Here is a 23,214-nt window from a genome sequence, read left to right as displayed (position 1 = left end):
CTGATTTAGTGGCAGCTTTAACCCTTGCCAAAGAGGAAGTAGATAATCGAACTCGTGAACAGGACATTGAAATCTATATAAGAACACAAGAACAAGAAATGACTGATGCTAACAATACATCATATCTGGAAGAGAAGAAAACCTCATTTGTTTGTGAACTGGTTGCTGCAGGGATAGACGAATCCCTTGCACTTCGAGCAATCGATCATGTTGAAGTAAAAGATATTGAATTAAAGGACGTTACACAAGGTTTGTATTGCTATTATGCCCCTCTTCGAGGAAGAGGGGGTAAATTATTTTGCTGGATGTCGGTCGGTCTGTAGGTAGACCGGTTTGTTTCCGATCAAAATGTCGTCAACCAATTGACCAATTGACTTGATACTTCACATGTGCACTGGCCTTGGACAGTAGATGACCCCTATATAAATTGGCTTCACTAGGTCAAAGTTCAAGGTCATTTTCACAATAAGTGTGAAAATCGTTTCCGATCAATAACTTGTCAATGAATTGACTGATTGGCTTGATACTTCAAATGTGGATTGGCCTTTGACAATAAATAACCCCTATTGAAATTTGCGTCGCTAGGTCAAAATTTGAGGTCATTTTCACAGTAAGTGTGAAAATCGTTTTCAATCAATAACTAGTCAACCAATTGACCAATTGGCTTGATACTTCCCATGTGCACGGGTCTTGGACAGTAGATGACCCCTATTGAAATTGGGGTCACTTGGTCAAAGGTCAAGGTCACTGTCAAAATAAGTGTGAACATCGTTTCCAATCGAAATGTCGTTAACGACTTGACCGATTGGCTTGATACTTCACATTTGCGTTGGCCTTGGGCAGTTGATGGCCCTCATTGAAATTGGAGTCACTTCCCTTTTTTTTGTGGGCGGGGGCATATGTCTCAGAAAGCAGAACTCTTTTTTATAAAGATTTTTAAATGTTATGTATATGCCCAATCTGGAACTCGAAATAATACCTTCATGAGTGTTTATGGGTATGTTTTTTAGATTCTTTTCCTTGCGTAATGTACATTTTGTACTGCTAAAAATCAGATATCGTTGTTGAGTTTTTTTTGTAAATTGAGTTACGCACCATCTGAGCACTGTAGGCCATCTGATTTCAGTAACAGTCTTACTCAAAGTGATGAATAATTCTTTAATTCATTTTAATACATTTATTACTCAATATATTGATTTAAGTTCACATTAATAATTTAATTAATGTTTTTGCTCTTTTGTCTTATTGCAATAGATGTGTCTATTTTTATCACAGCATTGTTATGGTGCATGGAAGAAGGGGAAACACAACAGAGCACCAGCGCAATGGATTATGATAATGATGTAGAAGAAAGAGACGAATACCAAAATCCTACGAAGTCATTTTCTGGCTGGAATGATTCAGCTTCTACACTGGCCTCTATTATAAAAGCAAACTTGAGCAAAATTCATGAACACAGGTAGTTTTTTGTTTTACCTTTTGTGTGAAGTAGTAACTGTTACATTTTTTATCAGAAAAGTGTTCATTTTTATTTGCGATGGAATTAAATGACTATGCATTGTCCGTTGTTTAAAATTTACAACTCTGGTTAAGATGGAGCAGGGCACTTTAACTTTAAAATTATTTGTAAATAATTTACATATTAGAAAAAAGATCACCATTAGGCGATTGAAAGTGGCATTTATGACCAGACTCATTATCTGAAAAGTCACGTCATGTTTTTCACATAAATGAAATTTGACATAAGTAAAATGTAGGGACAACCAGTACATAAAGTCACATTGTTGTGTTCACATGTTTACACAAAAGTTCTGCTAAAAGCTGTTTTTTCTTGTGTACTTTAGTGCGGGTGTAGCTGAACTGATACAGGGTCTGTCAGAACTCTGGAAGAGCTTCCTGGGCTCTATCTCGTCCAATATCAGTGACTATCTCAGTCTCGAGTACTTGGGCATTGTCCTGAAGCATCTTGCAGGTAGATATTGATGATTATGCCTTACATGTTCTATAAATTCGTATGAAAACCTTGCATATGGAGCGAACTGCATCCCCAAGTGATAAAAATGAAATGTAAAATACATGTTTGAGCCACGAAGAATAGCTGTTAAAGTAACCTTATTTCATCCCCATTGAGCCACAAGATACTCAGTTATTTGCCCTTAAAGATAGCTGACAAGTGGTGCTGAGTTTAAGTAACGTTTTTGTGACAAAACTAGTTGAAGAATTGTTTAACACGTAGTCATTACTTCGTTAATGCTGTTGCAGAGCAGGAGACAGTTCACAGAAAACTAGGAACTAGCTACAATGAGGGAGAGCCAAATCTTATTATATGTCCTACAGGTATGTGCATTAAGTAATATTTATAGGACATGTAACTAAGAAAAAAAACTTCAAAATCATCTGTATGCCAAAGCATTGCAATAATATGTCTTAACATCTACAATATCTGTCTATACAAGTATATGCATTTAACACTGCATATCCATTTTTGTTGATACTGACATTTTATAAACATGGAATCGTGATCATCGGCTCAATAATTTCATATGTACTTCGGTAAAGTATAATTTCTTAGAAAAAAATCCGTGTTTCATTTTTACCCATGTCCTCTGATTTAAAACGCTATCTAAATCATTGAAAGATGATTTTTTAAAAACTTGAAAAAGGCACATAGCAGTGTTGGATTCGGACAACCAAATGTTTATATTATTGAAGTTCACTACTGCTGCATGCTTTCAGAGGACATATTAAATGTGACACTCTCGATCTACATGCATGACAAAGAGCAACCTCTTCCGTCGTCGGACGAAGTATTGGTGTGTTCAGCTTTGACGTCAAGGGACGAGGTAAGCTTGCAATTTGTTCTATGAACAATATCACAGTTGTTGTGTTTACACCTTTATATGTTAGTTTTATATGCTAGATAGCATGTAAAGCTTAAGGCTAATTGAAACACTCTCCAGACTGTTGCTGGTCTTCAGAGTACTGATTGATTAAAATCCGGGATCAACTTCTGATCTCTAGGGCAGATACCATTATCCACTATTAAACCTAACTTTGAAATGCTTATAAAGAAATAATAACATCCTCGCACAACACAAGCAAACCCAATATCCAAAAAAAGGATTGCTGACGAAATTCGTTGAACACATGTTAGCAACTATCTACCTATTTTTCTGGTACAGATTCTGTTGGGCATAAGTGGACCAGTTTAATGATCAACTTTGAATCCGTGAACAAATGACGTTAAATAAACTAAAGGCAGGCAGAACAACCCGTTTTATTTCCTGGTTTAATCTAGCCAGTCAAAAATATCCCACTTCCAAACAATTCCTAAAGCTTACATTTATTCTAATTATGTTTTTTAATGTATTGTTTGTTTTAACAAACAATGTTAAATACCTTTACACATTGACCCGTTTAAGATAATTTTTTGACAAATGAAACCTTTATGGTCCATGTGCTGAATGCACATTTTTATTGTTTTTCAGTTGGATATATTTTGGCGCCGGGCAATATTTGGAGCTGGGGGAAAGATCCATTGTCTCGTGAATGCAGATTTGTTGGACTACGATGTAAGTGAGACTGCAGAGCAAAACTTAGAGGAATACATTGCAGAGACAAAGCACTTGCCAGGTATGATTATACTTGATATTTATTTAGTTATATATTTGCTCGGTTTTGCTTTTATTTCAATTATTTACCGGTCTGAAACATACGTCTGAAATAATAGCCATGTGTAAGCCGAGAGAAACAGTGTTTTAAAAAACAAAGACACAGTGTGAAGTCAAATAAAGATTTTATGAGCATAATCGGACAGAGTGTTATGTGGAAGGAGCCAAATGCCCATGTCAAAAGTCATGGTCTCAAGTAAAGACATAGGGTTCAACATTGTAAGGAAATAGCATTCTCCCACATCAATGGAAATTGATTGTCAAAATTGATTAGCAACATGAGACATCTGTCAAAGACAAAAATAATGCCCATCAGCTAAAGTTACGAATCCATGTAGAAAACAAAATATATCTATAATGAACACTGAATCCTTGGTACATCATTTTCGAGCTGGTATGGTAGCTTTAAGTATGTCTGGCTAGTATGTCTCTCACGAAAAAGTAGTTCCCATAGTAGAATTCTAAAAAAACATTAGTTTGTTAATTGCTTCTATTAGGTAATTAGATATTTTCGCAAGCCGCTGCCATGATGGGTGTATTTTTTTTACAATGGTAATCTTTATTATTATTTTTATATTTTTTAGCTCTACTATTGACAGAATTATGCCCTTTTTGTTTATGTTAAAATTTGGTTGAGGTATAACATCCAACACCTCCATTCATTGTTCCTAAGCAGGTATTCAATTGAAACTTTACACATGTTTTGGGGATCACCATGCGAGGTCACAGCTCAAAGCCAATGATATGCAATTAAGCATAATTTTTATGCCCCCGGATCGGGGTATATTGTTTTTGGTCGGTCTGTCTGTCATTCTTTCAATCTGTCCCAAAACTTTAACCTTGGTTAAAGTTTTGCGATAACTCTTGCAATTATGAAGATAGCAACTTGATATTTGGTATGCACGTGTATCTCATGGAGCTGCACATTTTGAGTGGTGAAAGGTCAAGGTCATCCTTCAAGGTCAAAGGTTAAATATATGGCTTCAAAGCGGCGCAATAGGGGACATTGTGTTTCCGACAAACACATTTTTTGTTTCATTTTTTTTACTCCGAAACTCGGAAAATTAAGTTAAAGTTTGCGTGCAGCAACTTCTTTCTTTGGTTGGCATGTAGAACTAGCGAAAGATTACATGCCTGGCCAGTTTGGGCAAGATAAAGGTCAATAGATAGCTTAAATATATATATCTAAAGGTTGCGTTCGATATCCTTAAATCGAGTATTTGTTCTGAAATTGTCTGTGTAGGTAAGTTACATTCTAATCTTGTTCTGAAAAGGGGGCCAGTAGTGTCAAGGTCATTGTCACTCATATATATAACATCATATCTTGGCCGAATTAAAAAAATGGTTCCGTGAAGACCATGGCTGTTTGGTAGCTCGGCAGAGTGTGTCATATGGATATAGTAAAACCTCATTAGCACTCTAGATTTCATATTGAATTCTAATATTATGAAAGGTGGTCAGGACATTTGTCCCAATTTAATCTTTGCCGAGTTTGACTCTCGGTCATATGAAGTTTTAAAAACCTAGTCTCCAAGTCAAATAAAATATATGTGTTTCATAAAGGACTTCTTTATTCTCAACATTGGATTATCCTAGTTTGTTTAGATCTCAGATGAGCGCCTTAGGACCCATGGCTCTCTTGTTTTGTTTGTAGGTTGCAGATCTAGGTTTGTATTGCATATTTGGTCTGGCGGGTCAGTGTCGACGTTCTTAAAAATAGAACAATAGTGTACAAATTTAATTAAATACACCTAAAATCATGGGTAAAAATGTGAAAATGTATTGCACATATTTATATATTCAATTAATAAATGTTAATCTTTTAACGTTTACTTTAATAGTACTACAGATATCCAACTTAAAATGTGTTAATTTGTAATTATAATATGTGACTGAAAGGAAAGGAGACGGGCATTAAACAATCGAAGTGGAAGTATAGTCGAGAGTGCTGTCTTAGGACAGCTCTTGTTATAATTAATATTAGTACAAGTAAGCTCGCTTTCATTGCAGATTTGAAGTACCGATTGTTTGTAATATGCGGGTCGGACAATGAATACCGCTCCCCATTTGTATCGTCTCTGGACAAGTATGTTCGACAGGTGCAAACCGTCAGTCCGGCATTGCTGAAGGAATATGTTGCAGAAAAATTAGTTGTCCCCCGAACCAAAACACTGTCCGCTTCAAGTGTTGACTTTAATAGGTAGGAATGCCACACTTGTATTGAGTTATAGTGTTAAAGGGACAGTTTCAAGCTTCGGACAGAAAAGCAAACACAATCCACTGAAAACATACCATTGCTATTGCAAATAATTGGAATTTCCAATGTTTTATGATCGTCTGTAATTATTTTTGGATGCACAGTTATTTGGGTATTATGAAAGCCTGTTGAGTAAAATTATCCAGATATATGTGTGCCTAAAAGTAATATGTGTTCACAATTAAATACATATCATCCAAAGGTGTAACAGTTGGTTTGTTAATGGATATCATAACTTATGTTGTTATTTCTGTAATATTTACAGAGCATTTTTTGGTATCCCCACGCTTTTTGAAAAGCACTAGAACCTTGAAACGTACACACATGGTAGCTATGAGCATATGTGCGACCCTGCACTATTTGGAATTTTGATCTGACCCTTGGTCAAAGTTACGGGGATTGGGGTGGGGCCGGTTCAGAGATTTTCACTCATTTTGTTATTTTATGTACTTTAACATTGGACATAACTTTTGCAATATTGAAGATAGCATCTTGTTATTTGGCATGCATGTGTATCTCATGGAGCTGCACATTTTGAGTGGTGAAAGGTCAAGGTCATCCTTCAAGGTCAAAGGTAAAAAAAAATCACCAAGGGAAGTTATAAGCTTTAAAGGGAGGTGATCAATGGACCTGCCAAATGATATATATTTTTTAATAACTCAAAGCGGCGCAGTAGGGGGCATTGTGTTTCTGACAAACAGATTTCTTGTTTTATGTTATTTTACATTAACTTCTTCATTTCTACACCGTTTTACTTCTAATTGATACTGAACATCTCTTATGACAATACGGTCAATCTCAACTATGCATTGCCACATTACCAACCCTGGGGCATCCCCTGGGTCAAACATGCGGCGTGGGGATATGCGTCGGCCTCTGCCGAACCATTTCTTGTTTTACATGTATTGTGTCAACTAACAAACAGATAATATATTGATACGTTTCAATTTGAATATATCTGGTGGTTGCAAGGTAGAAATCCGTCTTTTTTGCGCTTTAAAACTTAAAAATAATCGCATTTGTCGAATAGACGTAAACGTCTAGAAATCCTTCTTTCGGTTTTAAAAGTGGTACCAGTTGAAAAATAATAAACAACTTGCTAACTAGGCTTTAGATTTAATTCTATCTATGCCAATTAGAATATATCTGGTGGTTAAAAGGTAGAAATCCGTCTTTTTGGGTTTTACAACTTTTAAATAATCGCGTTTGTCGAAAAGGACGTATACGTATAGAAATCCTACTTTCGGTTTTAAAAGCGGTAACGTTTGAAAAATAATAAATTATTTGCTAACTAGGCTTAAGATTAAGTGACAATTTTGCACACTTTCAAATTGCATCTATATGTATTGATTAACATGTATTTCATTTCAAGGTCAGAGGAAAAGTGTGTGGCTTTAACATGTGTTGTTCAAAACATTTAAATAGAATCTTCAAACAAAACAAATGAGATTTCAGAAATACGGTGAATCGACAGAATGTACTTCATTTCCCATATAGACATTTTGTATATAGGGTACAATTTTGAAATATAAACGGTAAATGCTAATTAAATATTCATACTTATTTTTAACAGCCAACATCTTGCAAACGAGAACTTACTCTTTAAGATAATTTGAATTGGGTTAAAATTGGGCTCATACTTATTTCAGTTCAACTATACATTTTAATCTTTTGTTTATGTTCATAGGTCTTCGGCACGTGTTGTCAAATCGAGTAGGGCAGGTGTAGGAAAAAGCTTGTATGTGAAACGCCGAGCTGAAGCGCTTGAGATTCAATTTGGCCATAAGTCGAAGAATCTAGATACAAAACTAGTGTCCATACCATTACAAGAAAAGCACATTGACACCCATGAAGTGATTCAGATATTACTTCAACATACACCAACACCAGGGGTAAAGACTGCCAGGATATTTCATATTGACATCTCACACGAGGTCGGTCATATTGCTGCTTTTCTTACATTTTCTATTTTTAGTTGTTAATTAGCTTTTATGAACCTTAACTTAATATTTAATAAACAAATCACCCAGGTGATCAAAATTGGGCCGCCTTTTCCCTCTTTTTGATTCTAGGTTTAAGTTATTGCCAGATTGACCCCTGTATTAAATGTAGTTGTCACCCATTAAGATCACTAAAGTTTGCAATTTCATTCTATGTGTGTTTTGAATGATACTCGATTACGCATAATAGGACCAAATTGATCACCGCACAAGTGTACTTTGCTTCAGTTGACCCCTTAATTGGTCCATGCCTCATTCATATGAAATATAAATTGACATTTGTTATATGCGTGCAATGCATAAGATCTATTATTAAAGCAACATGATTAAATATTGCAGGTGCAAGAAGGAATCGACTTTCTTCTGTTCAATCTTCTGATCTTGAACTGCCTGATGGATAAGAACGGCTATGTATGGAGAAGGAGCGTAGACGACGCATGTTTGATCGAAACAATGCCAATCATGAAAATGACCCATGAAAAACATGTATGTCATATTTAAAGCCTATCCTTAATGTGTATAGGAGGACTGTCTGTAGTAATACTCGGAACAATTATAATTTATTTCAAATATACATACAATTTCTTGCAAATTATGGTGTTGCAATCATAATCGATTTATTTTCTGTATTATAATTTAAGACAAATTAATCCCAAAAATAAAGTTTAGAATCTTAAATACTTAGTTTTGTGTCTGCAAAACATAATTACAATTTTCAGGACATTCGTCATATAAAAGACGTGCTTACCATTATTGGTAAAGCTTGGCTTTGAATGCCAAAGCATGCTAATTTTTAGAAGCAAACAATGCCGTTTAATCAATAAATGGTAGTTTTTTTATTAAAAGAAGGTTGACCTGGTATGTTATTTTGATGAACATTCATAAGTCAGCTTTGGTTGTACCAGCAGAATAGTTTTTTTTTTCTAAAACTTAACGCTATACGAGATATGAGTATTTTAATAAGATATTATTTAAGCGTCCGATACCGCAAATGCATATGGCTTTGGCCGTCTGATATCACATTTGACACAAGTGTTTGGTCCGTATTTCTGTTTTAGATGAGATTGTTTGTCTTTATAGAAATAAAGGATAACTATATTATTGAACCTTGCTCTATTTAATAATCTTTGTCTAAACAACCAAACTTAATATTCAACTGAAAAGTAGCATTTCTTCAATTTTATCTTGATGACTTAATATAAGGAGATGCAGTACGCACATCCGATGTTTGACATACTGCCAGACGTGACATGTAGATCACCAGAAGAGAGCTTTGGTGTATATTCTGGCGATGCACGCACCAAACCAAGAGGTATGATACACACGGATTGTTTTGTTTCCAATATTTAAGGAAGAATGTGTTAAGATGTAAACCTGCTTCTGTTTATAATGTAAGGAGTCTTAATTATGGTTAATAGTTGAGTTTCATTTGGTTCAATTGGTTTCGATTATATGATATTATATGATAAAAAATATACAGCAAATATTGGACATCATTTTATTTTAAACACGATGTATTCATCAATTTAAAATTAATAACACAGCAAAACAATTAAAAAAATGTTATAAGAGACCACAAGGATCAAAAGTGTTATTTTGGTATGTACCATTGTATAGTGGTTCTGTACATAATTTCTTCAAATCTTGCCCCTGAAGTCCTTATTCGCCATACCCCTGGATCACTTTGTCTATGTAGACTTTATAAGCACCATTCCTTTAAAAAAAAACTTTCCTTACTTATGTCTATTTGTATTTTGAAATAAGACTTCAAAATGACGGACCAGCTTTTTGACGAAAAGCAGTTTCGAAGTCCGGTATTCCAGCGCACGTTCCAATATCTTCAACGACTCGACACCGGTAGAAACATGAATGATGTCAACCCTGGTAATCCTGAAGGGGATCCCAAATCGTGCTTGCAGGTTGTGTTACGGTACGAACACGTTTTGTATTTGCCAAATATGATTTTAAGTTTACACACAAACATGTGGTTAAAAGGATATTGTTAAATGAATATAAGTAAATACATTGAAATCATGTATATTTAAGGTCTCATGCAAATACCACCGTTATTAGTATTTTAATGCCCCCAGTAGGAAAACATATAGCATTTCAAATGTCTGTCCGTCCGTCCGAAAACTTTAACATTGGCCATAACTTTTGCAATATTGAAGATAGCTACTTGATATTTGGCATGCATGCGTATCTAATGGAGCTAAACATTTTGAGTTGTGAAAGGTCAATGTCATCCTTCAAGGTCAAAGGTACAAAAAACAAATCCAAGGGAAGTAACAAGATTTAAAGCGAGATAATTTATATTGATCATATGGCAGGTACACATAAATTTTACAAGGGAAGTAATATTTTTTAGAGGGATATAATAATCAATCAATCAAAGCGTGGCAGCATTGTGTTTCTGACAAACACATCTCTTTTTCTAGTGTTTTTCCCAGGCCCTTTTTGCGTGGCACTGCGCCACTCTGCCCTTTTCAAAGGAAAAAGCCGCCATGCGCCCTTATTGATATAATCTTTATTGCCCCTTGACTAAACTTTTAAGCCGACTAGTATCAGAGTATGGCCCCAAGCAGCGAAGATTCGCGCGGTTGTGTATTAGTCATGCGTGAATAACCCCGTGTCAATATCAATCGATAATTTCACTGGCTTATACCTAGCACACTTAAGGGTCCATAATGTGTACTCGTCCACGATAAAATCGATGACAGTTACTTCGGGGATGAAAACCTCGATGTTATCCTCGTGGGAATTGTGCATTTCATGCATGATACAGTAATATCAAAACATGTATTTCTACGCGTAATTAAATTAAAAGAACACAAACAAGTTGTATCTTTATGGTTATGGTCATTTAGATTAATAATTATTGAAACAATTACTGAACCGTTTACTAATTAAATTAATTGCGAATCGCGTATTAGATAGACATATTATCCGATATTACTTGATATGTGCGCAACTATCGTTTACATCATTTTAACAAGATGGCGGATTATACAGAAAATAAATTTTGACTCGTCAAAAATCGCAAACAACGATCAAATAAACGATGGGCATCATACATTTAGAAGGGATTACTGAAATTCAAATTAATTCATGTGATAACGATAGATGCATAAAACGTTAAAGATACCAACAACATTTTTATTAGTAATCTACTCAGTGGATATATGTAACGGAAACGAGTATTTGCAAATTGCTAGCGTTCAGTTTACTCGCAAAATTAAAACATCTGACAAGATTATCGTTAGAAAATGGGATAAGACAAACATGGTTCCATTTATATGTTGGTGGATTTGTTTATAATCAGATTCATATGTATATATTGCTTTATTATGTTTGCCATGCTGTACAGTTAACTGACACAGCATGAAACTTTAATGGAAGACATAGCAAGGTAAATATATTAATATTAATGAAAGTTGGTTAAATACACGAATTACCATTAAATGTGCTTGTTTATATGTTTTATGTTCCTCCTCCACCCCCCCCCCCCACACACACACACACTGCCTCTGATGCGATTAAGTGTTTCTCTCAAAACCAGGCTTCCACAGAACGTTTTTGCCCGTTTTTACATAAACTGCGCATTAAAATGCCCTTTTTGAAAGTAATGCGCCATGCCCCTTTGCCCTCCTGGAAACAAAACTATTTTCTAATATCTTATTGAGGTATGCCACAAAACTTGTTATAAACTTATGCAAATAATATTTTGATATTTATGTAATACTAGACGATGTGGTGTGCAAAACCCATCATGGTCTGAGCTGCATCACTTTGTGTGGTTCCTCAACACTCAACTTGTGGACTTCGAACAAAATCAGTTCGTAAGCGTTGCTGCAGCAGAAGACTTGCCTGGATTTGCAATTTTTGTGATGCGATTCCTTATGCAGATGTCAAAGGTTTTTTTATATTTAAAGATATTCAAATTGTATAAATGAGTCACTTACAATAAAATGGGGGTGAACGAATTATGTGTCTTTATTATAAATGATATAATTCTGATTTTCTATTTCCAATGTTAAAACTTTCAACTATAACGAAACTTCGTTAAAGTGTATTATTTTGTCAGTTTTTCATATAAATCAAAATCATATGCGTGGGGTTTAACAATTATGACTGTATTTCTTATTGTCCCCTACCGGTTTCACCAGAGGGGACTTATGGTTTGCGCCCTGTCTGTCTTTCAGTCAGTCACACTTTTCTGGATCCTGCGATTACTTTAAAACTTTTTAATATTTTTTCATGAAACTTGAAACATGGACAGATCGCAATATAGACATTATGCACGTCATTTCATTTTGTTCCTACGTCAAAAATTCTGGTTGCTATGGCAACAAATAGACTAGAAATACTGCTGAAAATGGTGGTTTTCTGGATCCTGTGATAACTTTAAAAGTTCTTCATATTTGTTTCATGAAACTTAAAACATGGATAGATGGCAATATGGGCATCATGCACGTCATTTCATGTTGTTCCTATGTCAAAAATTCTGGTTGATATGGCAACAAATATTTTACAAATATTCTGACAATGGTGGAGCCGGTCGGGGACATATATTGCTTGGCAATAGTCTTGTTTTTATTATGTCCCCCACAATAGTAGTGGGGGACATATTGTTTTTGCCCTGTCTGTTGGTGTGTTGGTCTGTGCGTTGGTCTGTACGTTGGTCTGTTCGCGCCAACTTTAACATTTTGCAATAACTTTTGCTATATTGAAGATAGCAACTTCATATTTGGCATGCATGTGTATCTCATGAAGCTGCACATTTTGAGTGGTGAAAGGTCAAGGTCATCCTTCAAGGTCAGAGGTCAAATATATGTGGCCAAAATCGCTCATTTTATGAATACTTTTGCAATATTGAAAATAGCAACTTGATATTTGGCATGCATGTGTATCTCATGGACCTTCACATTTTGAGTGGTGAAAGGTCAAGGTCATCCTTTAAGGTCAGAGGTTAAATATATGTAGCCCAAATCTCTTATTTTATAAATACTTTTGCAATATTGAAGATAGCAACTTGATATTTGGCATGCATGTGCATCTCATGGAGCTGCACATTTTGAGTGGTGAAAGGTCAAGGTCAAGGTCATCTTTCAAGGTCAGAGGTCAAATATATGTGGCCCAAATCGCTTATTTTATGAATACTTTTGCAATATTGAAGAAAGCAACTTGATATTTGGCATGCATGTGTATCTCATGGAGCTGCACATTTTGAGTGGTGAAAGGTCAAGGTCATCCTTCACAAGGTCAAGGTCATCCTTCAAGGTCAAACATCATATAGGGGGACATTGTGTTTCACAAACACATCTTGTTTGGTATGTAACAGTATACTTTATGTTATCTTGTGCTAACTTTATATTAGCACAATAATAATGTATACACTCATTTTAATATAATATAAAGCCAATATGTTACATCGTTTTTAAATTCATACATTTTATGTTTGTGAACAACACATATTTCACTTAACATGTGTCATCGCAGGACTTTTCAACGCGGTCGCTAAAGATTAGCGAGGAGTCGCCGGGTTGTGCGCCATTGGATGACATGAATGAAGAGGAAGAGGAAGATGACGACACTGTCTTGAACCGCTTATCATTGAGACGAACTTGGGAAAGCAGGTTGGGAGAAACTCATTTTTATATGGTTATTAATTTATTTTTGCAATTCAGTGTTCTTAAGTTTCTGTTGTAAAAAATCAAGTTGTTCATATCATTCAAACTGCTCTGTTGATATAACTTTTATAATGAATTTTTATCTGAATAGGCTAATGTTCATTATTTTATCAGAGCTGGTGAATGACTGTTTTGGACAGCCCACGAACTGTTGTATTATGTATATGTCTTTGGCAAAAGTTACAAATTTTTTACTTCCCCTTTGTGTGGGCTTTGTTTTGAAAGTTATGTATTTCCTCTTAAAATGTTAACTAGCACCTTTTGCAAAGTTTATTTTCGACACTGTACATGTAATGATCAAATCTTCTTACTTCTTACAAGTACCAATATTGTTTCTTGTTTCATTTTCAGTCCCCATCCCTACCTGTTTTTCAACTCAGATCGTAACACTTTCACTTTTTTGGGATTTTTTATTGAACGAGCGACGGGGAATTTAAGAGATCAGCTGACTGGTCAGTTATTGGAACAAGGGATCATGGCCCAGAATTTGTATGATGCATTGGTGGGGAATCGTGCACCATTACAAGAGAACTTTGACAGTCTTCCAAGGTTTGTTCAGTTTAGTTAAAAGGTTCTGAGTTGTGTTTTATGTATGTATGCTTGTAGTTGTAAATGTAAATGTAAACAGCCGTGATATATAAGTGTGTATATGTGAGGTTTTTTCTTTTAATTGCTGCCAATTTTAGGAGTTAAAAGTACATGTAACAATAAAACTTGAAAAGAAACATAAACGAAATAAATTGACAAATGCAACACTAACACTTTATGTCTTGAATGGAATTTATCAACACGTACCTATGTTGACATTTATGCGTAAGTTATATGTATAGCTTAAATCAAACCAACATTATATCAAGGTAACAAATATACATGTATTTTAGTTTCTGTCTTTTCTAACAGAAGATTACAAGCAAACTGACATTAAAAACATATGAATGTACTAACTTTGAATCCATTTTGGCTGGGAGAGTCATTTGTTTAATTATATTTATGTTCGATTCACGTGTTATTTGAAGGATCATACAAACACAATTCAAAATTCTGTTTGCAGAGACCAGAAGATACTAAAATTGTGCAACATTATGGGCATAGAATTCCCGCATGACCCAGACAGTACCTATGAACTTACAACAGACAACGTGAAGAAAGTCATGGCAATCTATATGAGATTCCGGTTGGCCATTTTGTAATACATTAACAAAATAAGTCATATACATCTACATGCTAGATTGCCTTATCTTGAAAGCAAACAATAATACAATTTAAATAAATATATTAACAACGTATTAAAAGCGTATTAAAAGCGTAGAATGTTCATTTCTCATTTGTGTTTGTGATAGGATTTGAAGGGAAATTTGAGATAAATGCCATTCAATAACTAAGTCGACCTATCGTGGATTTATATGTTAAGAGGTAATGGAAATTACCTGGCCGAATTATTCAATCAATTTTCTTCTGTCCCTAAGACAATCAACCGCAGGTTTGCCTATACATTTCTGAAGACCAATTTATTAGTTTTCGTAGCCTTGTGGTATCATAAAAAAATCATGAACAGAAATATAATTTGCCAACCATTCATTGATTTCCTTTTCCTTCTGTTATGTTAATAAATAATTAGCAAACTGTAATGTGAAACAATGAAATAGTTGTTTGCCAAACCGATAATAGCTTCCATATAATGTTTCAGGTGTGATATTCCTGTCATCGTAATGGGTGAAACTGGATGTGGTAAAACAAGGCTAGTCAAGTTCATGTGTGCGTTGCAGTGTCCCCCGGGGGTTGAAATAAAAAACATGATCCTCATGAAGGTCAGAAAAACTATGATTTATGTTAATTGATAACATGTAGAAATTGTTCAAGGAGATAATCCAAATATAATTTCACGTGAGTGACTTTTTTGAAGGTGATCATAAGCACATAACAAAGTACTCATTGCGATTGTTTTATTTTCACTCATTTGTCATCGACTGAGTCTCCATAATTAATTTTTTTTATATAAAACACTCTTTTTATGCCCCCGGTAGGGTTGCATATAGCAGTCGAACTGTCCGTCAGTCCGTCAGTCTGTGCGTCCGTCCGTCCGTCAGTCTGTGCTTCCATCCGAAAACTTTAACATTGGCCATATCTTTTGCAATATGGAAGATAGCAACTTAATATTTGGCATGCATGTGTATCTCATGAAGCTGCATATTTTGAGTGATGAAAGGTCAATGTCATTCTTCAAGGTCAAAAGTAAAAAATACAATCCAAGGGAAGTTATAAGCTTTAAAAGGGAGATAATTTCTAAACCTGCCAAATGATATATTGAAATTTTATTTCAAAGCCGCGCAATAGAGGGAATTGTGTTTCTGACAAACACATCTCTTGTTTTAAACTGTTTTGCAGAATTTTTACAGGAACTCATTTAAATGATTATAGGGTGACAGTAGTTTTTAAATCATTGCTCAAATTGTTAAGTAATTTTAAATTTTAAGGTCTCTAGTGCTAAAGATAATTTCTAAACCTGCCAAATGATATATTGAAATTTTATTTCAAAGCCGCGCAATAGAGGGAATTGTGTTTCTGACAAACACATCTCTTGTTTTAAACTGTTTTGCAGAATTTTTACAGGAACTCATTTAAATGATTATAGGGTGACAGTAGTTTTTAAATCATTGCTCAAATAGTTAAGTAATTTTAAATTTTAAGGTCACTAGTGCTAAAAACAGATTTAAAAAGTTAAAACAAATCTCATCCTGAAAACATAATGCCCAGGTGTTCCCTAATTGCAAAGGTCGTATGTAGTACTCTATAGTTATCCTTAAAAGGATATTGTTTAAAGTGTAAAACGGGGTCAACACTGGCAATGTTAGAGAGGTCATATACTTCAAGGTATGTAGATTAAGTTGATATCATTTACAAATTGTGGGAATTAGCTAAAATAGTACAAGTATGGGTAACTATACAAGTACCTTAATCACATTTGTCATCGGTATGATAAATACATTATCACATTGTTCCTTGAATTCAGGTGCATGGTGGGACAACGAAAGATGACATAAAAAGAAAAGTGCACTCGGCAGAAAGGATCGCAAAGAAAAATGTGGATGACTTCGGTATTCACATGTACACTGTGTTGTTCTTTGATGAAGCAAACACTACTGAGGCAATTGGAATAATAAAAGAAATCATGTGCGATAAAGCCATTTGTGGAGAACCTCTGAAATTGTGCCAGAACTTAAAAATGATTGCTGCATGTAACCCATACAGAAAGTAAGACACACTTTATTGCGTTTTTGTTAAAAAATTGTGAACGTGTAATTTTTAGCTCGGCTGTTTTCGGAGAAAACCCGAGGTATTGTCATAGCCAGCTCGCCGTCCGCGTCATGCCGTAACATTATGTTTAGGTTTTGAACATTGGCTCTAAAATCAAAGTGCTTCAACCTACAACTTTGAAACTTAATATGTAGCTGCACCTTCACGAGTTCTACATGCCACAACCATTTTTGGGTCACTAGGTCAAAGGTCAAGGTCACTGTGACCTCTTAAAAAATTCTGACAAGCTCTCATTAATTCAAAACTGCACCCGACGCCGAGCGTGGCATCCGTTATGCGGTGCTCTTGTTTATTTAACGCACTTTACCTTTGTTGTATTTAAGCCACAGTCTGTGCATTATTATTTAATTATTTTAAACTATCGTATGCTCATCTTCAATTTGAAGATTAGATAAAAAAATGAACAATGTCTGTCTTTGAAATTGGATGGCTTAAAATGGAAAATTATCATATACTACTCTTACTGTATTTGATTCCTTATAGACACCCAGAAGAGCTGATTAAGAAGCTTGAGCAAGCAGGTCTTGGATACCACGTTGACGCGGACGAAACAACAGATAGACTTGGACGAGTGCCAATGAGACGTCTGGTAAATATGTGATATCACTCAAGTGGTTTTCATTTGATCAATTATAACAGCACTGAATAATCATAAAGATGGCTGGTTCAAAAAAGCTTAAATGCTTAGATTGCATACATAATCAGTTGCATACACACAGTTTACTTTTAATGACGCATTCTAATTGATATATATTATTTGCATTGCCACTCTTACATAATGTGTAAAGTCTTTGTGAAATTTATTAATTATACTGCGCATATTCATTTAACATTTTATGAACCTAGATTACGCAATCTTTCTTGCTCCATCATCGTTTGTCCTAAGAGTTGAAGGTATTCAACTTCGCACTAATTTTTGTCAATTACATGTATCATTAGGGATAAACGTATGTTCATGCCTTTTATGTAAAGAAAACGATATTTTGCCTTGTGAATTGGTTCTTTTATCAGACTATCTCATCCTCACAGGTTTACAGAGTCCAACCACTTCCACAAAGTTTGCTACCACTTGTGTGGGATTTCGGACAGCTGAACACTGACGTTGAGAAATTGTACATATGCCAGATGGTTAAAAGAGCAGTAAGATTTTGATTATTGTTTCATTTCATATGTTGCGTTTTGGTTCCAATCATTGTAGAGTTAAACTTTTTGAAATTATTTCCGATTTTTTATCTATTCACACATTGAGATTGGTCATATAATAACTATGTGTTTTTAAATAGGTGGTTGAACAACGTCTGCCAAATAAACCCGGCCTTGTGGAAGTAGTAAGCAGTGTTCTTGCAACGTCACAGAAATACATGCGGGATCAGAAGGTGTATATTTACAACTTCATTCATTTTTGAGTCTCCTTTGTCGGTACAATATTTGGGTATAAGGGTACACACATAGCGTTTAATTCTCGTCGTTGTAATAAGATCTAAGGAAATGCTATATATGTTGTAAAATGTTTTTATCTTAAACGTTCATTCTCAACAATTAGTATTATGTCTACTTTAATGTTTGTAAAGTGTTTTATTTCCCTTTGGCATGCATACATTGTGAATGTTCCGAATTCACTTAAGAGGATTTCTACAAACATATCGTTTATTGAGGCTTATTAGCTCACCTGAGCGATAGCTCGGGGTGAGCTATTGTGATCACTCAGCGTCCGGCGTCCGTCCGTCCGTCTGTCTGTAAACAATTTGTAAACATCTTCTTCTACTAAACCATTGAGCCAATTTCAACTAAATTTCATGTGGAGCATCCCTAGGTTTATGGGACAAAAGAATTGTTAAAAAAAATTGATCACATAACCAAGATGGCCGCCATGACCATATATGGTAAAAACCTTTAAAAATCTTCTTGTCAGAAACCGCTAATCAGATTTTCAAAAAAATTCACAGGGATGACCTTTGAAGGCTCCCCTGAAAAAGTTGTTCAAAGAAATTTGATTAGTCAAAAAACATGGCCGCAGGAGCTCGTTGAACTTTGCATGTTTATTCGTTTTTGCCTATTTTGTGAAAACTTTCAAAAATCTTCCACATTTTTTGTCCGATCCTTTCCAAATTTGCACAGTGTCTTTATATCAATGAGGACACGAACCCTACAAAAAATGAGCATTATTGGTCCATGAAGTACAGAATTACCTCCCCTTGAATTGAGAAAATGGTGTTTATGCAATAAAGTCCAAATTTTTCATCCAATTATTTCCAAACTTGTAAGGATTTAGCATGGTTCAAACAAGGGAAACAACTACGGTTTATGCATGTTCTTTTTATGACAGATTTGCCTCCCTTTAATTCATTCAAAATCTCATTTTACAGCAGAGATTCCAAATCTGACCTGTAAATGAGCCCCATATTTACTGCCAGTGCTAGGTTACCTTTTCCCATTTGATCATTCTTAAGTATTGGTCTTGTAATGCTGCTACTGCTTCTGCTACTGCTACTACTACTACTACTACTACTACTACTACTACTTCTACTACTACTTCTACTTCTACTACTACCACCACCACCACCACCACCACCACCACCACCACCACCACCACCACCACTTCTACTACTACTGCCACTACTACTACTACTTTTACCACTACTACTACTACTACTACTACCACTACTACTACTACTACTACTACTACTACTACTACTACTACTACTACTTCTACTACTACTACTACTACTACTACTACTTCTACTACTACTACTACTACTACTACTACTACTACTACTACTACTACTACTACTATTACTACTACTACTACTACTACTATTTCTACTACTACTACTATTACTACTACTACTACACCACCACCACCACCACCACCACCACCACCACCACCACCACCACCACCACCACCATTCACAGTGACAAAAAAACGTATTCACACAATGGCTGCTACTACAACTTATAGCCCATATAGGGGGGCATACATGTTTTACAAACAGCCCTTGTTTCTATGGGATTTTAACAACAACTGTTCATGTTTATCTCCGACACATATTTTTAGGTCACCTGTCATGAAGTGACACGGTGAGCTTATGTGATCGTGTGATGTCCGGCGTCCGTTGTGCGTGCCTGCGTGTGTCCGTGCGTCCGTCCGTCAACAATTTGTTTGTGTAGACAGTAGAGGTCACAGTTTGCATCCAATCTTGATGAAATTTGGTCAAAATGTTTATCTTGATGAAATCCGGTTTGGGATTGTATTTGGGTCATCTGGGGTCAAAAACAAGGTCACTAGGTCAAATAATAGAACAACCTCTGTAGACAATAGAGGTCACAGTTTTCATCCAATCTTTATGAAATTTGGTCAGAATGTTTATCTTGATGAAATCTGGGTTGGGATTTTATTTGGGTCATCTGGGGTCAAAAACTAGGTCACTAGGTCAAATAATAGAAAAACCTTGTGTAGACATTAGAGATCACAGTTTTCATCCAACCTTTATGAAATTTGGTCAGAATTCTTGATGAAATCTGGGTGTGATTGTATTTGGGTCATCTGGGGTAAAAATCTAGGTCAAATAAATAGACAAACCTTGTTTTGACAATAGAGGTCACAGTTTTCATCCAATATTTATGAACTGTGGTCAGAATGTTTATCTTGATGAAATCTGGATTGGGATTGTGTTTGGGTCATCTAGAGTCAGGAACTAGGTCACTAGGTCAAATCATAGAAAAACATTGTGTAGACAATAGAGGTCATAGTTTTCATCTGATCTTAATGAGTCAGGTGAGCGATTCAGGGCCATCATGGCCCTCTTGTAATTTTGTTTATGTTTGTTTATAAAGCAGATATTGATCCGAATGTCCATAATGGTTTTCGCATCTTCACAACATTAACTGCATTAATGAATGTTCTGTATCGCAATGCAATGTAATTAAGTTAAAATAACGCTGTGTCCGATGGTATAAGTAGAAAAACTCTTTTAATTAACGTGAATAAAGATTCTGGACATTTATGTATTTTTAGGATGAATGCAGTTTCGTATCATTGAGAGACGCAGAGCGGGTGCTGATGGTCATGGCCTGGTTTTATGAACAGGCAAATACCAACAGATTCCTGTTTAACGCCATGGATGACCTGTTTAACGCCATGGATGACACGATAGAAGAGAATGATGAAGATGAAACCGACGAAGATGATGAAAATGAAGTGAATGTAAGTGTGTTTACCACCATTATTGATATACTTTATATATATATATATGACTTTTAAGGGGGAGGGGTGGGGATGGAAAAAAGTAAAATACGTCAATATTGAAAATACCTTAACTCAATTCATCAATATGATGATGATATGAACCAGTTTTGCATTAAAAAAAAACAAAGTTACAAAGCCTATTCACTATCATTTAATATTATTTAAAATTATGTTCCGTTGGATTTTAGAGACTTGATGATTTGACGCGATGCCTTGTTCTTGCAATTGGCGTCTGCTATCACGCTTGTTTAAAAACAAGAAGTGCATACAGAAGAACAGTTGCAGCTGAATTTAGAGAACCATGCACTTTGCCAAATGGTGCCGAACAAATATTGGAAGAAATAGAATGGTAATATTAGTATTTAATAATTGGTGACTAGAAGCCGATTCTTGTCACTTGTCTTGACTTCAAGCTGACCGGGTGACTAGAATCGGCTTGTTTCAACATTAAATGCCAGCCCTAATGCCACAATTAATGCAAACTACAATGTCGTTGTGGCGTATAAGATATGCATAGCAATAAGAAGATCAGTTTGATCCCCATTCTCAAGCATTCTCAAGACCTCTTATGATATTAATACTGGTTTTACCCAACAAACGGACTGTTAGTGTTTCAATAGTCCTTGGGTTTTCAATGTAATCAAGTTATACTAAATATGTTGAAACTATGCACAATTTATAATGGTCAGATAATCAAATCAGCTTTTTTTAGTTCGGCTGTTTTCGGAGAAAACCCGCGGTATTGTCATAGCCAGCTCTTCGTGTCGTGTCGTGTCCGTCGTCGTGTCGTCCGCGTCGTGCTAAAACCTTAACATTTTGTCAAGGTTTTGATCATTGGCTCTAAAATCCAAGTGCTTCAACCCACAATTTTGAAACTTCATATGTAGCTGCACCTTGAGTTCTACATGCCACACCCTTTTTGGGGGTCACTAGGTCAAAGGTCAAGGTCACTGTGACCTCTAAAAAAATTACAAAAATTCTGACAAGCTTTCATCAATTCAAAACTGCACCCACAGCCGAGCGTGGCACCCGTTATGCGGTGCTCTTGTTTAAATTAACCAATGATTGAATTCATTTTTGTTATTGAAATTCAGCTGCGTTATGGAAAGGATTATAACTTAAGCAAAATATCAACCTACAAAAAACACTACAATTTCTTTTGAAAAATTGGTGAAAAAATCCTTTTGTAAAATCGTAACTTTCTTCATTTCCTATTACTTGGTGAATCTAAAACCAAACGTTACAATCACTTCTATAATTTCTATAAAAAAAATGTTTTCACAATGTCATGTCCTTTAATTTTTGTCATGAATGGCATTTAAGTTGCCAAGACGTATTCCTGGACAATGTGAAACTAGACGATAACATCGCCCGCAACACGGCCTTAAAAGAGAACGTCTTTATGATGGTTGTGTGCATCGAGCTGCGAATACCTTTGTTTCTTGTGGGAAAACCCGGGAGTTCGAAGTCCCTTGCGAAGACCATAGTCGCCGATGCTATGCAGGGAAATAGCGCCCGACATCAGCTCTTCAAACATCTGAAACAGGTATTTCCATAGACATGTATGGCTTTACATTAACCAGGCGTTTGAGAAATGTATAAGGAAAGGCCGAGTGGATTGAGGAGTAATTTGTCATAACCACAAGCAGCAGTATGAGTTGACTACAGTACCCTTAACATCCTCGCGAAGACCAGTCAGTCCAAAGCTAGCGCTATAGCAGACGCTGAAGGGAACCTCCTGAGCGAAAATGCCACATTCCTCATCTGAATACTTCAACCACTTTTATAACTTCCCGTTTAAACCAGACCTTAGTCTCCTTCAAAGCGGTCCCAGACTAGAAGCGGACAACGAAAGTTCGTCCATTCTTACCAAAGACATTGAGGAAGAAATACGCTGTCTAAGCGCAGGAAAATCTTCATGAGTGGACAATCTCCTTTCAGTGCTGATTTAGCACGGTGGAAAGGCAACCACTGCAGCAATGGCGACGTTATCCAAAAAGATCATGGAGGAGAAGAAATAGCCGTATGAGTGGAC

The 23,214-nt window shown here is 35.6% G+C and overlaps 1 protein-coding gene across 1 annotated transcript in view; it reads left to right on the top strand.

The window, feature by feature from the left end:
• LOC127852329 (E3 ubiquitin-protein ligase rnf213-alpha-like) overlaps positions 1-23,214 on the top strand; it is a 163,475-nt gene that overhangs the window by 91,951 nt on the left and 48,310 nt on the right. The window contains exons 27-49 of the mRNA XM_052386263.1: positions 1-249; positions 1,276-1,459; positions 1,845-1,972; positions 2,263-2,337; positions 2,737-2,843; positions 3,489-3,633; positions 5,682-5,871; positions 7,616-7,862; positions 8,268-8,414; positions 9,132-9,240; positions 9,693-9,858; positions 11,674-11,842; positions 13,428-13,564; positions 13,970-14,167; positions 14,670-14,792; positions 15,306-15,426; positions 16,629-16,870; positions 17,417-17,522; positions 17,963-18,073; positions 18,217-18,309; positions 20,949-21,137; positions 21,368-21,528; positions 22,503-22,725. Of these exons, the coding sequence (XP_052242223.1) occupies positions 1-249; positions 1,276-1,459; positions 1,845-1,972; positions 2,263-2,337; positions 2,737-2,843; positions 3,489-3,633; positions 5,682-5,871; positions 7,616-7,862; positions 8,268-8,414; positions 9,132-9,240; positions 9,693-9,858; positions 11,674-11,842; positions 13,428-13,564; positions 13,970-14,167; positions 14,670-14,792; positions 15,306-15,426; positions 16,629-16,870; positions 17,417-17,522; positions 17,963-18,073; positions 18,217-18,309; positions 20,949-21,137; positions 21,368-21,528; positions 22,503-22,725 (3,620 nt within the window). The remainder of the gene's footprint in view (positions 250-1,275; positions 1,460-1,844; positions 1,973-2,262; positions 2,338-2,736; positions 2,844-3,488; positions 3,634-5,681; positions 5,872-7,615; positions 7,863-8,267; positions 8,415-9,131; positions 9,241-9,692; positions 9,859-11,673; positions 11,843-13,427; positions 13,565-13,969; positions 14,168-14,669; positions 14,793-15,305; positions 15,427-16,628; positions 16,871-17,416; positions 17,523-17,962; positions 18,074-18,216; positions 18,310-20,948; positions 21,138-21,367; positions 21,529-22,502; positions 22,726-23,214) is intronic.

This window comes from Dreissena polymorpha, chromosome 12 (assembly GCF_020536995.1).
Source record: "Dreissena polymorpha isolate Duluth1 chromosome 12, UMN_Dpol_1.0, whole genome shotgun sequence".
In the NCBI taxonomy this organism is placed as follows: Eukaryota; Metazoa; Mollusca; class Bivalvia; order Myida; family Dreissenidae; genus Dreissena; species Dreissena polymorpha.
This window is presented reverse-complemented; position numbering and strand designations above follow the sequence as displayed.